Source organism: Hydra vulgaris, chromosome 09, assembly GCF_038396675.1.
Source record: "Hydra vulgaris chromosome 09, alternate assembly HydraT2T_AEP".
In the NCBI taxonomy this organism is placed as follows: domain Eukaryota; kingdom Metazoa; phylum Cnidaria; class Hydrozoa; order Anthoathecata; family Hydridae; genus Hydra; species Hydra vulgaris.
In genome coordinates, this window is record NC_088928.1 from 37,141,036 (window position 1) to 37,156,874 (window position 15,839).

At 27.7% G+C, this 15,839-nt stretch overlaps 1 protein-coding gene across 1 annotated transcript in view; it reads left to right on the top strand.

Annotated features, from left to right (window-relative positions):
* The first annotated feature begins 720 nt into the window (after positions 1–720).
* LOC100210901 (protein YIF1B-B) overlaps positions 721–15,839 on the top strand; it is a 37,514-nt gene continuing 22,395 nt past the window's right edge. The window contains exons 1-3 of the mRNA XM_065805579.1: positions 721–868; positions 6,552–6,587; positions 6,996–7,231. Of these exons, the coding sequence (XP_065661651.1) occupies positions 835–868; positions 6,552–6,587; positions 6,996–7,231 (306 nt within the window). The 5' untranslated portion in view covers positions 721–834. The remainder of the gene's footprint in view (positions 869–6,551; positions 6,588–6,995; positions 7,232–15,839) is intronic.

Genomic DNA, 15,839 nt, shown 5'->3' on the forward strand with positions numbered 1-15,839 from the left:
TCTGATAATCAGTCTTTATATCGCAACGTTTTGAGATAAAATAAAGAGTTATAATATAGTCTATTAGCCTTTAATACCTTCTTGGACAAAACAATTTAAAAAAAATATAAACTTTATGAGATGGCATTTAAAAAAAAAATTCTATAAGTTGTGTTTTCTCTGCACATATTTTACTTATAACTTAGGTTTTAATACTGTAGAAAAAAAATTATTTAAGATATATAATACTATTAATAAACTATTTTTTTCAAAAAGTGGAAAGAGAATAATATATCTTGTTCTGTCTCCACTTTTTGAAAAAAAGGACGTCCTAGAACTAACCATAAAAAATTTCCATTAAAAGACTGCACAATCTTCTGTTAGTGTATGAACATTCCAACGGAAAAGTATTGGTTTATGATATAAATTGCCAACTATAAAGCTAGAGAAATGTTGTACAACAATTGTGCGATTTTGTTGCGCAACAATTGTTGCATAAATTGATTTGTTTCTACAACCATTTGTGGTACAACCAATTTCAAGTTGTGCAACTTACGCAAGAATGTTTTAATTATAAAACGTAGTTATTGTGCAACTCTCATGCAACAATTGTAGGAAAGTTTTTTTTTTACCAACTTTATTGAACTAAATTTACTGTGAGAAAAAAAGCTTGAATCTCACGCAACGCTAAAAACCTCCCGTATCGAATTGTCTTTTTCAACTTGATTCGTCTCATTTTTTGTTTTTCGTAATCATTTTATGCGGACGTTGCGAAACCTTTGAATTATAATGATAATAATATTGTAATAAAAGTTTATAAAAAAATAGCAAAACAGTAATCTGTCAAATTTTTAAATGGATCCTCCACACGAATATATGAATTCTTTAGGTAATAATATATACTTTTTTTAAATTAAAAAAATATTGATGTATGGATGATAGCCTTTGTAACTTAAACTACTTATTTGTAGTAATGTTAACAAGGACTTTCTAAAAATATAGGTCTAATGTCTTATAGGATAAATAGGAGCATATTCAAATTCCGAATTTTAAGTATATAAATTCTGCTGTAAAACCTAAAAATAGCAGACTTAAAGTTCTTGAAAAGTCCTTAATAAGTTTTTTCAAAGATTTTCAGGGTTAAGACTTTATTTATTACAACTTTTTAAGGTTTTTTATAAAGTTTTTAAAAGAAATTTTCAAAAGTTAAAAAAACTTTTTAGGCTGAGGAAGTTAAGATAATTAACAAAAAGTTTACACACACACACAAAAAAAAATTAATAAGTAAATAAAAAATAATAATAATACTATAATAAAACTGTAGGCCAAAATTCTTGAGAATTACTTGTTAACATCACTGCTTATTTGGATTAACAAAAAAGATTTTTTTAAATCAATATCATTTTTTGTTTTTTAAAAGAGCGGTTATTAATTTTAAAAGACTTGATTTTTTTTTTCCTGGTAGTATTTTTAATCTACAATTTTATTTTGTGTATTTATGCTCATATAACTACAAGTATTGTTGCCCAAATTTTTTTAAGAAAAAGTTTGTATTTTCAAAATTTGAACTTATAAGTCATACGATTTTTTGATGTAATTCAAAAAGTATTTCTTAGTTTATGTGAATAAATCAAAAAAATTAAAATCACATAAGAACTCCATAACCAATATAACTTATTATTTAAAAATTTAATGTATCAAAAGAGAATACTTATCATATTTTCTTCTATATTTCCATCAAATGTTTATTTTATTTTCTTCCCAAAATCTCAGTTTAAGTGTACTAATTTTTTAATTAGTTTTTTTTTTTTGCTAAACAGTAATACACATTAATTGTTAGGCTCTTGTAGAAAAAAGAGAAAAAAATTGAAGTATAAGTTTATTGAAACTTTATTGCTTGAAGCGCTTTAAATAATAATAATTATAATGATAATAATAATAGTTATAATAATGACAAGTTTATTTTATTTAAAATAGAATAAATAAGGAATAAATAAATAAATAAAGTTGCAATTTTTTTTTACCTAAGTGTTAAAAAATTTAACCTTTTGGTAAAAAAATTTGATTTAAATATTCTTTTATCCTTTTAATCTGTCAAGTGTACAAAATTTTATTTACTGGTTTCATTTGCCGTAAATTTGAAAATGTGTTTGGATTAGAGTTTAATACTATTTGTGGTTTTCGGATATTTGAATAACTCAAATATCCAAATAACTATTTTTTAATTATTCAAAAATTTAACAATTTGCTAAAATTTAAAAGTTTAAAAAGAAAAAGTTATTAACTTGTTTATTGTTTTATAAATAAATAATATATAAATGATTTTAGTAGGTAAATAAAAAATTTATTTACTAAAATCATTTATATATTATTCATTTGTAAATATACTGAAATTAACTATTAAAGTACAATCGCATTTAAAAATATTAGATTTTGCTTTCCAGAGCAAATGAGTATATTTAGAAGAGCATTATATATTAAATTGATATTTCTAGCTTTTATTGCAGTTGTTTCATATATTTGAAATTCTTTTTTTAAAGAATTAAAATTATGCCCAAGATTAGCATTGTAGAATATTGACTTTTTTGTATTGCTAAATTCAACTCACAAAAAACTGATATTAAAACTATCAAAGTTGATATTGATCTAGGCTTCAGGTTCATATTTAGGCTGAACACAAATTTTCTGTATATTTTTTAACATTACTTTACATTGCAGTTGCTTATGTTGGATATAATCATTTCATTAGTTTTTAGGCATATGCCAATGTCATGTTTCTCAGTAAATAAAAAAACACTGTATTTTTTTTAATTTATAAATTACTCAGAAACATCAAAAGTTATGGCAGTGGTTTATATCTTTACTGGTTTATACATTTTAGGAAAACCTCTCGGAAATTTAAGCTTAATTCATACTGTCTTTCTGTCAACTCGTTCTTTAAAAATATGACAGTTGTTTCATGTGTTAATAATGTGGCATCTTTAAAGTTTAGTGCTTTAACATCAACTTTTAAAGGAGACATAACTGCTAACATATTGTTAAGAGTATTCAAATTATTTTCTTTATATTTTTAAATAGCATTTAATTCAACCAGACTGATTTTTATACAGCTATATAGCTTAATAAATATTTCAACTGTGGCTTCAAAAGAACACCATCTGATTGTGATATCTGTTTTTAAACTAATTTCCATTTTTAAATCCTTGTTTCATATATCACTTTAAATTGCTATATTTTTTTGGTGACTATCAACAAATAGTTCATCTTTCACAGCTAGATGAATAACGCGATATATGCATTGTACCTATACATAACACTTGCACCATTAGTTGTCAATGCAACAATGTGATTTTTAAAAACATATTATGTATTCAAAATAAAAACATGTTTTTGCATCAAAGAACTTTTTGTTATTCCATTAACTGTAAAACCATATTCAGATAACATTCTTGTGATAAAATTTAAAAAAAGTTTTAAAATAATAAGATTTAAAAGTTTTTTTAATTTTTTTTTAATTCAGCTTACTGGTAAGATCTAATATATATATATATATATATATATATATATATATATATATATATATATATATATATATATATATATATAATTAGTAAAAAACACTTATCTAACTTTTATCTTCGACTCGGAGTTTCACCATCGCTGGATCATCAGGAAGAGTCCTGATGATCCAGCTCTTGATGAACTCTTCCTGATGATCCAGCGATGGTGAAACTCCGAGTCGAAGATAAAAGTTAGATAAGTGTTTTTTACTAATTAATTATTGCTCTGTTCTTTAAGAACATTGAGCACTCTATTTGTAAAATACACTAACATAATTTACATATATATATATATATATATATATATATATATATATATATATATATATATATATATATATATATATATATATATATATATACATATATATATATATAAATATTACATTTGTAGACCTTGAAAAACCCAACCAATTTATTAAGAAAGATAGTGTAGTGGGCATTGAGGTATAAGAGTGTTGAAGAATGGTTAGTGACAATTATTGTGGTGATGTGTTGATGTTTAAATCAATAGTTAAGGTGTTACAACTAGCCAGATTTGTTAGTTTTTGGCCTTGTTCTTGGCCTTGGTCTTGATTGGTTTGGCCTTGGCCTTCCACATTTTCTATAAGAATTCAGAACTTTCTTTTGTGTTTTCATTTTTTAAAAATTTTACTACAGTTGATTTTGTTTACCTGAGTTATTTTTCAATCAATGGCATGATTGGTTAATGAGAATTTATTACATCTATATTTAAGTCACGTGATATATCTTAACGTTTTTTATTAGTTAAAACATTTCAAAATTTAAAAAAAGATTTAAACACATGAGTTTTTCTTAAAATTAAAAACAGAATTTTTAAGGTTTAATATCTTATAACTAATAACAACATATCTTTAATTAAAAGATTTTATTATTGGTTGTTAGCTTTAAGCACAAAAATACATGAAATTAAAGAATTAAAAGTTTTAGTTCATTATTTTTATGTATTTTTGTTTTCGGCTTTCATATATATTTACTAGTATATTTTCTTATTGAATTAATGTTATAGATCAAGGTTATAGTGCATAACCTTGGTCTAATTTCACAACATGTGGTTTTATTGTCTTACTACCTATAGTTTTGGTTATAATTGGCCTTAACGTAAGGCCGAAATTTAAGTCTTTGTTCTTGAAAATGTTTGTGTAGGTCTTGGCCTTGAAGATCTTATTCTTGCCTTGGTCTTGAAACTTTTTACCTTGGTCTTGATCTTTGCTTTGCTACTTTTGGTCTTGGTCTTGTTTGGTTAATAACTACAACTAACTTCTCCAACTAGCACTTGTAATTTACAAAATTCACATTTTTTTAACTATGCTTTAATTTTCAATTTCATTTCACCTCCACAGGGTTTTGATAAGACATTAATAAATGCTGAAAAAATTAAATTTAAATTTTCCCAAAATTTCTCCAACTTTTAGTTAAGTTCAATAAATATTACATTTGTATAAGTATTACAAATGAAAATGTTATTTTGTTATTTTATGTTTATAAAGTATTTATATAAAAATAATAATCAATAAAGTTTCAATAAAATTATATATTTCTTATGATTATTGACCTCTTATAAAATTAAAACATTTTTTAGAATCAAAACGTTTTATTCTAAATCGTGAATTAACTAAACATTTGCACAGTTATTCAAATAGTATATAACAAATATATTTGTGTTTTAAACCCTACCTTACATTAAAAATTTCATTTAGAAGACAAAGAGTTGTCATGGGAGAAATTATCTCATCTTGGAAGGATATATTTATTGGTGTGCTGCAAGGCTCGGTTATTGGCTCTTTACTATTTATTGTTTATATTAATGATTTGCCTGAGAACTTTGTTAATATTTTGAAAATGTATGCTGATGATGCAAAAGTATTATCAAGGGTTTATTGTGAAGCAAGCGTTAACCTATTGCAAAATGACCTAGATAAAGATGTTAACTGGCCCAACAAATGGCTACTAAAGTTTAGTTTTGAGAAGTGTTCGATAATGCACCTTGGTAAAAATAACCCAAAAAGAATTTTTTTTGTGCAAAATATATCTTTAAGTACTAATGTCGCTGAAAAAGATCTTTGTATAGTATTTACCTCTGACTTGAAATGGAAAAATCAAATAACTCCATGTGCAAGTAAAGTAAATAAAGTTTTGGGTGTGTTGAGGAATACATTTTTAAGTTTAAATAATGAATTACTAAAAATTATATACACAACTTTTGTAAGACCGTTAATTGATTTTGCTATATCTGTGCGGTCTCCATGTCTTAAAAATGAAATGAATCTTTTAGAAAAGGTACAGCATCGTGCTACAAGAATAATATCGCCACTAAAAAAACTATGTTATAAGAAAAGATTAGATAAAATGGGTCTCGCTACTTTAGTTGTAAGATGGATTTGGGGTTATTCAATGGAATTGAACAAGTAAATTTATTGAAATTTTGCCAAGAAGTTATCAATCAGCAAGAGGTCATCAAATGAAAATAATTGTGAAATAATAATTTTTTTGCCTCTGCATTATTGATGTACATTAACTACTGATGTCATTAATGCTATTTCTGTGAATTCATTTACAGCTAAACTCGACATTGGATTTTAAATAATGTAACTATGCTGAATAATGATATAGCTGTCTAAGTGTACTTGGTACACTCACCAAATTATTGATCACAGATCAAATATATTACTATTACTTTATAGTTATAATAATAAAATGTTTCAAAACTTTTTATTGCCTAATACTAGTACCTAATTCTAAACTACCTCTGGCATGTTTTTGCTTATTCTAACCAATAGCTAATGTTGAATCAATCAACATTTTCAATTGCAGTTGATGATTTTTTTTTATATATAAATTAATTTTTTTTTAATCATTTTGCTATTTTTTTTAAATTGCTATTTTTTTAAATTTAATGAAGCATTTTCAATGATTGCTAAAATCATTGAAAATGCTGCATTAATTATCATTAGTTAATTACTATTTAAAAAATTTATGGATTATATTTAGGAAGTTCACAAAGATTAGAAAAAAAGAAAAATAAAGGTTTGTTGTTGTTGTTGTTAATAGTTATTATTTTTTTTTTTTTGATAAACAAGCTTTTATTATTTTCAAAGTAAATAACAATTCTTTGATATTTTAGAATCATAGTTTAACTAAAAATTTCAGAACTGTTAATTTTTTTCTATATTCCAATTTATATTTTTATGCTACTTTAGATGTCTCCTTAGCTGGTGACGCTTGCATTACCAGCTATGATGCTTGCACATCCAACCCTTGCTTGTGTAACCAGCTAAAGCAGAACATAAAATAGCAATAAGGAGACATCAAAAGTGTTGTGACACTTGATCCAATTATGCGTCCTAAATTAGAAAAACTTATCTACACATTTTAATTTTGCTGCCATATTTCCATTCAATTACCTTGAAAATTTGTATATTTTGAAATATTTAGGGCAACGTCCACAAAATTACATGCCTCAGCAATATGGGTATGGATCTTCACAACTTTTTGACGATATTAGTGTTTACGGGAATGATCCTGCATTGATGCAGCAACAAAATATAGGTTTTCAACCTCAAGGAGAGTTTTATGCAGGACAGCATTTTGTAAATGGTCCAATGGCTAATGCTGCCTTGCATTATGGATCTCAGTTTGTGCCAGCCGGAAAAGAGTTTGTAGAAAAAAAGGTAATTTATTTTCTTTTTTTAAATATATATAATTATATTTATTGCTATTTTTATTAATGTTAAAGAGTGAGACTTAGAAATTATATAGAGGCAGCCAAAGTAGGTAATGGAGGGGGTTGCCCACAAAAATAAAAGTTATAGTGTTTGGCCCCTCTAGTTAGATGGTATAGTTTTTTTTTTGTATTTAATTACATTTTACCTTTAAGCTGCATATTTGAAAATGTTATGCAAATAATTAAAAATTCACAACATTTATTTAACACTCATCATATTTGCTATATATATATATATATATATATATATATATATATATATATATATATATATATATATATATATATATATATATATATATATATATATATATATATATATATATATATATATATATATATATATATATATATATATATATATATATATATATATATATATATATATATATATATATATATATATATATATATATATATATATATACAGACGACTTAAAAGATTGCAAATTATATGGCAAAATATATGTAAATTATAAATTATTATCAGGAAAGCAAGATGAAGGAAGTGAATTCCAGAGAACTGATGTTTGAGGAAAAAAAACTATGAATAAGAGTTTTTGGAGCACTTAGGAACAGTCACAGTTAAAGGATGAGACTTGATTGAATGACAAGTAACACAAGAATGAATTTTAGTTGATGGCACAAGAAAAGCAACATTATGACAATGTGATAATGGTTGGAGGTTGGCTGCAAGAGCAGGTCCAACTATGTTTACAATGCGTTTTTGCATCTTGTCTAAAAGAGAAAGGGCGTCATTGGAAGATCTACACCAGTTATGCTAACAGTATTCTATACAAGGATGGATTTGAGATTTTTTTTTTTTTTTTGTTATCCACCTCCTCAAGGCCGAGAAGGCTACTACAGATGAGGAGGCTACTTATTAGTGGTTTTAACCCTCTCTCAACTCTATAACTCCGAAACACGAACCTTGAGGAACAAGGCCGCTGCGTGGAGAAACAAGTTGAGCGCGGTACTACCAGGGACGTGGTGGGATTTAAATTATTGCAATAATGATTGACTTGAAGAAATTGGATTTCATCTGAATTAAAGTTCACCAACCACTGTGAGCGCCATGCTGTAGCAGAAGTGAGATCCTTTTCAAGCTCTAATGCCCCCTCCTAGCAATCAGAGAGTGTTGGCTTCTTATCAAGACAAGAATAAATGGTAGTATCATCAGCAAGCAATGCCAACTTAGATGTGAGAGTATCCGATAGATCGTTAATGTAAATTGAAAAAAGTATAGGGCCAAGAATAGATCCTTAAAGAACCCCTGAAGTTACAGGATATAAAGAAGAATGCTGTCCATCGAGGACAACTTTTATACTACAATTGGTAAGGAAGAATTCAATAATCTTAAAGATGTTACCTAGAAAATGTTAGCTTTAGAAATGCGATAGCTTTAACCTCTCCACCTCTAATGCATGATAAAACCTATCGATTATTACTGTTATCAAATCAGCTGTAGAATGAGAAGTAGCAAGTGACCAGGGCCCCGGCTAAAAATGAGACTTTTTGCAAGCCCAGCCCTGGCAAAATTATAAGATTTAGCAGGGGTTGATAGCCAGGGCTGGAAAAAAATTTACAATACTTAATATATTGTAATTTTATGCTTACATTTACTATTTATTGAATACTGGCGTACATTTATATATTTTTATACTCTAATTTATTTCAAACAAGATTGCAAGCAACCACTATTAAGTTATGAGTTACTTTAAAATAGAGAATAAGTTAAAATACTTGGAAACGTATAACTTAAGACTTAAAAAGTTGTAAGTTATATAAAAAAAAACATGAAGATGGGTAAGATTTATAAGGTTTTTTTTTTATGTTCAAGGAAAAAAAACTGGATTAATAAAACTTTTTTTAGCATGAAGGGAAAAACTCTATTTGTCTGAAAGTAAGCGGGTTGTTATTTGTCAATATAGGAATGCCAACAATATTGCATTATTTTTTTGCAGTAAATGAGTTTTGTTGTCTAACAAAAATTGTGGATTTTAAGTCCAGAATTTAAATCCACAAGCCACTGCAAGCCTTAGGCTGTTACAGAAGAGAGATCAGATTTAAAATCGACTGCTTGTTCTTAGCAATTAAAAAGTAAAGATTTTTAGTCAAGACAAGAGTATAAAGTTGAGTTGTCAGTAAATAGAGCAATTTTAGATTTCAATAAGATTGCTATTGTAGATATGAAACAATACAGGAGCAAAGATAGAACTTGGTGCTTGATAGAAGATGGTACCCTTAAAGTTACTTGAAATAAAGAAGAGGGTAGGCCTTCAAGAATAACTTTACTACTGCAGTTAGAAAGAAATAATTTAACAACCTCTAAACCTATATATAAAGAAACTAATAACAGAGTGAAGGCTAATTGTTGGATAGTTAGAGAGGTCAAAGTGTTTTCTAGAGTTTTGAAAAATTGAAGAGGGTTCTGGAGAGCACTTTTTCAAGACTATAATGTAAATCTATTCTTGAGCACAAACCGTAGAAGTGTCTAATTGAGAATTAACTTAAGAATTGAAAGCCAGAGTGATTTTGATGTTTAACAATGGGTTAATCTATTTAACTGTCAGGAAGAGTATGGCCATTATATTCAAGAGTCAAATTAGAATAAGATTTCTTTGCAAATAACTCTGCTTTATTCTGGGGAGAAGTAAAAAGATCAGACCTGTGAATTAGAGATTAAATCTTAGAATTACTTAAGTTAATGACATTGTTGAAGACTAACCAAAAGTCTCTAGAGCCTAACATTTGAGATAAGATACAAGATTTAGTAAAACGAGAATAACAGAGCTTAACATCAGACAGGACTTTTTTACATTGACTACTTGTAATAATAAAAGGGCGCTTGTTCTTAAGAGAGATGTTCTTGTAATAAAGATGAAAAAAAATGAATAATGTAATTAACTACTGTGAGAACAAATGGTGAAAAATGTAGAGTAGAATGAGGCTTGACTTAAAATTGAAGAGAAGTAATAAAAGCTTCCAAACTTTTATTCCAGAAGGAATAAAAGTTTGGAATTTTATGGATATAAACATATATGTTTGCTTTTTATTTAGATGCTGGCATGCAATAACCTTTCATTGTTATATAAGCTTTAGTATTTATATGGTGCAGTATTTGCCAAAAAGGAAGATGATCAGATGGATGTGTAGTGTGACTCTAGCAAGGCTAAAAAAGGAGGCATAATTTTAGACAGATCAGAAAAAAACATTGTATCAAGCAATATTTGTTAGAAAAGGTTAAACTAATTTAGGTATCAGCATGTAGAGGGGAAGCAGCTTCAGTAGAAAATGGTAGTGGTAGAAGTAAGAAAATGTGAAGAGAGTGCCTTACATATTGTATGAATGAGCTTTTGTTAAGAAAAAAATGCTCTAGATTGTTTTTATTAAAGAAACAGCATAAAAGAGGAAGGCTAAAGCCTGATGATGATGATGATGATTCCAAATTAGTCCAGCTCCGGAAAATACTCTTTCAGGTTCAATACTTGTTGGACAAAGGGTCATCAAATAGTCAAAAACTATTTGAATGTACTTCCCTTGAATATTTTCTTGTCGAAAGTACTTCAATTGCTTTTTTACAACTTCTTTTAGACCTTTTGCTTTTAGACCTACATTCTTCTAAAACAGTTATTCCTTTATTCTTGTCCGGTTGTTTTTTAAGAAAGAGATGAAGTTTTTCCTTCATAGAAAAATCAGCATTTGGTTTAACAGTAATGAGGTTGTTATTTAAATCTGAATCTGATTCATTTTCAGTCACCAAATTTGGCATTATTGTACAAAATATTTTCTACTATGTCAATAGTTTTAATAATTACAGCTTTACTATTGGTATTAAAAATGCCATAATTGTCTTTAACAGAAATTGTAACAGTAGGGTCTGTTATATTGTGTAACACATCTGAAAACATCATTTTTTCTTTAATACAACTTATAAATTCATTTTTTAGTGCAATACTTAAAAAAGTGTTTTGGTTACTTAACTTGTCTAAAATAAATTTTAATGTAAGATTGGCTACATATAAATTAACCGTTTCGGTGCAGAGTGTTTCAATGGCCAATCTAATAGGTTGCAAGCTTGATATTATATTTGAAAGTAATTTTACTTCACTTTCATTAAAATCAATATTAATTTTTAAATCTATCAGACTTTTTGAACAGCATCTTGAAGTTGTAAAAATTTTTCCAGAATGCTTAATAAACTTCTCCATCTAGTTTTACAGTCTAAGATTAAAGAAAGTTCTTTTCTAACAGTTTCTTTAATGTGTTTTTGCAGTAGTTTATCATTTTTGGTTGGTGGTTTTATGAAAAGTTTTACAACTTTACGTATTTTTGTAATTAAAGATTAGCTCTGCATTTTGTAGAACAAGTTGGGTAGTGTCAATATCTTCATGGTCTACTTCAAAATTTTTAAGTATCAGAATCAACATTAAGTAATACATTACCATCATGTTCATTAACATCTTGTACATCTGTTGAACTAACATTATAAAGTACTTTCATAATTGCCAATTGTAGGCCATATACGATACATAACTGATGGTTTTTGTTAAGTAACTTTATCATTCTCTTGTTAACGGCAGCTCTGTCAGATGTTATACACACAATATTTGACTAAGCTATGTTAAACTCTTTAAGCTTCTTTTCAATTAGTTCTGTGCATACCTCAGCAAGTGCGAATCCATGAATCCAAGTCAATCCAAAATTCCAAAAATTATCGTCATTTCCATGAATGATAATATTTATATACCGGCGGTTTTTATTTGATATCCATTCATCTGTGGTAAGGCTTTAAGCTTTTTTATTGAGCATATTTTGTGAAATTTCCTTTACAACTTCTTTCCTTATTTTATCGGCATAATCCATTACTTTTTTGTGAATGGTTTTGGGCAATTTTGGTAACTTTATGTACCCTTTTGTTTTTATTAACATCTTTAAATCTTCAGATGTACAAAATTTATTGAAAGGAATGACATCTTGTGCAATCATTCTTGAAAGTACTGCTTCAAGAGATTCATCTCTTTTTTTTGATAAAAGAAGTGGTTTTTGATGCTACTGCAACTGCCAGTTGTTTTGCACGTTCTTTTATATTTCTTTTTAACACATTAATTTTATGTTGACTCTTTTGATGGGCATGTAAACTACTAGTACTTCCACTTGTCATTTTAATTCTTTTTGTGCATTGTTTACATATGGCTATATCTCTTGTTTCTGTACGATTATAGTAATTCTAAATTGAACTTTTATCCATTAAAAGGTCTTTAAAACAATTTTCAAATCGAAATAATTTTCTTTAATAATAAAAAATTTGCAAAACAAACCAACATCTATTTCAAACGTTGTTTAATTAGAGTCGTTAAGTTTACTCATGCGTTAAGTTTAAACAAAAGAATGCTTAATACTTTTATATTTTTAATTTTTAATCTATTGACAAGAAAATAAATAACTTATTTAATATTTATAGTATGTTTTTTATTAAATAAAAATATTCAGCAATTAGGAATTATAACAAACCTTACATAGAAAATAGCTTGATTTACCGGTAGTTTACAAAAATTTACAGGTAAAAAACTTGAACCAAATTTAGCTATTTACCGGTAAACCGATAACCAGTATGACAATCCCTACTGATAAGCACTTGTTAAGTAGTTTTGAAATTATAGACGACAGCTCCGGACAACACTTCTGCAAGACTATAACAGTTATGTTGTCTGGACCACAAGCTGTAGTAGAGCCTAAGCAGTAAATCACTTTAGATACAGAAGCTGTAGTGATATGAATGTCAAGCAATGGATCGACCTGTTTGTCAGCTATATGTGGTAGAATGCAACTAGTGGAATGGAGAGACGATATTGATGAAAAGTTCTTAGCAAACAATTCAACTTTGTCTTTAGGTTACAAAATCTGAACCATACAAGAGAGGTGGAATAACAGATTTGCCCTTATTATTGATATTGTTAAAGATTCTCCAGAAGTCACAAGAGGCTAATTTTTGAGATGAAATACCAGATTTCATGACCTGAGAATAGCGGGCTTTGGCGTTAGGCAACCCTTTTTATGTTTTCTAGCAATAGTGAACAGATGTCTGTTTTCTGGAAAATTGTTTTGCTGATAAATACGGAAGTATTGGTTTTGATTAAAAATTGCAGCAGCACAATGTGAGGAAAACTATGGAGAAGAGTGAGGCTTGACTTGGAACGATTATAGGGGTATTTTGATGATGAAGAAGAAATAGATAATAGTTTTAGAGAGATCAAACCGTGATTAGAAGCACTAGGATCAGAAACAAGACATAAGTCAAGTAGAGAAGGTAAATATATTGGGTTGTCTGGAAAGCGAGTTGGAGAGTTGACTATTTAAGTAAGAGATTGAGAAAGGCAAAAGTTGTGGGCCTTAATGCCTGCAGAGTCACTGACACTAAGTACTACTTATTTGCAATGCTCGTCAAAAGCATTAACATAGACACTATCCATGGGCAACATGACACTGTTAATACTCTGATATTTTGCAGCTGTTGATGGAATCAGCCTCTCTGAGAGCTACTACAGAGTTCGGACAACCTGACTACCAGCTGGCCTCAGAACCATAAAACTGAGTTTTAGAGCTGTACCCTTATTAGGAGATAATAGAATGAGTTGCCTAGTCATAGAAACAGAGACACAAGCAAAACCAATGCATTGAGTCAAGAAGATCCAGCATTCAACATCCTAAACTGGAAACAATGTAATATAAATATATCTGTGCCAGGCTTATAGATAAAGAAGAGGTGCAAGGCTGGTCAACAGATAGAATCTGTTTACCCTTAAGTCTTTGCCTAGGAGGCCTTCTACAAGACAGTAGCCGTATGCATTTAACATCTGCCCAATATAAGTATTTTTATCGAGACACCATCTTTAGCCTTTTCTGCTCCAAGGGGGTGTTTTAAGTCGGAGTTAGCTTCTCCTAGCCATTGCCTAAAAAAGTGTGTCTTACAAGGCAGCAGGACATGAAGCAGATTGTACTGGGTTACATGTTACAATTAGCAGGATAACCTGACCTGACCTGAACTTGACCTGACCTGACCTGAACTTGACCTGACCTGATCTGAACTTGACCTGACCTGAAATGAACTTTTAATAAAAGTATAGAATATTTATATCTAAGGTTTTTATTAGGGATCATGCATAAAGTACATCATGCTAAATATAACTTTTAATTAGAAGTATGATCATTTGCTCTTTTGCGCAGAGAATTTCATTCAACGTAAAGCACTTTTGAGTTTTAGTTACTCTTGAAATTTAATTTAACTAAAATATTTTGGGAGTTTGTAACGCTTGCTTACAATTATTATAAATTTAATTAAATAGAAACTGTAGTGATGTCCGTAATACCCAGTGGCATAGCATGGATCTTTCCAGAAAACCAAACAGATACAGCTAATAAAACAGCTACAGTAGTAATATCAGATTTAGAAGATAGTGCAAGTGAGAAAGGAAGTTTTATTTAAATCATAAACATTTTTAAAAATTAAATATTCTTTGTAATTAGGTCATTACTTTTGGTTTCTTGAAAATAGTATTAAAAGTAGAAACATTATGTTGCAAATATTGAATGAGTGAACTAAAAACTAAATTTAAATTTAAAAAATTAAATAATTCTTATTCTGTTCAAACTATTTTTTTTTTTAATTAAAAATTTAAGCATATACTTAGACCTATGGAAATATAATTCGATTAATTAAACCAAATTTTTTTCTCTCTTTTTTATTTTATTGCCAAACATTTTAAATGAAAAAATTGAATGAAAAAATCAACTTAAAACCATCGTAAAAAATATTTTATTAGTATGCAAGGTCATGAAATAATTAATTAAAAAACATGGTATCAAATAAGTTAGGTATTTATTTGACATTTATTAGTTTTTTTGATTTGATCCAACTTGTTTGGTCTATAGATAGAGCATGTTTTATTTCAAATATTATTTTTAGAGTATTATGAAGATAATGTTTTCATTAATTCTAATTTATTAATTTATCTAGTTTATTATTTGAATATTTGTAAATCTAGTTTATTATTTGAATGTTTCTAAATCTAGTTTATTATTTGAATGTTTCTAAATCTAGTTTATTATTTAAATGTTTCTAAATCTAGTTTTACAAAATAAAATAGAAGAATATGATTTATGTGAAAGTTCAAAGGAAGTTGTTAATCATGTTGCTGGGTATATAGCAAAAAAAATTAAATCCAAATTTAAATGTTCTTTGTGTCAAGATCTTCTTTCAACTAACAAAATATCTTCACTTTATTAGTTCAGTTTATTATTTGAATGTTTCTATTTATTTACTTCATTTTATTTGCGTTTCATGTTGTTGATGTTATAAACTGCATAAAACAGCAATAAATATTGTACCAAAGTTGTTTTATATTACTACAACCTTTTTATATTGACAAAACTACTTTGCAGTATATTTATATAGTATATTGCAGTAGTTATATTTTTGTTTTATATAGCTTTTTATGATTAGTTTTAGATGTTATAAATATACCTAAAACTAGTCTAAAAAGTTTTTTTTTTTT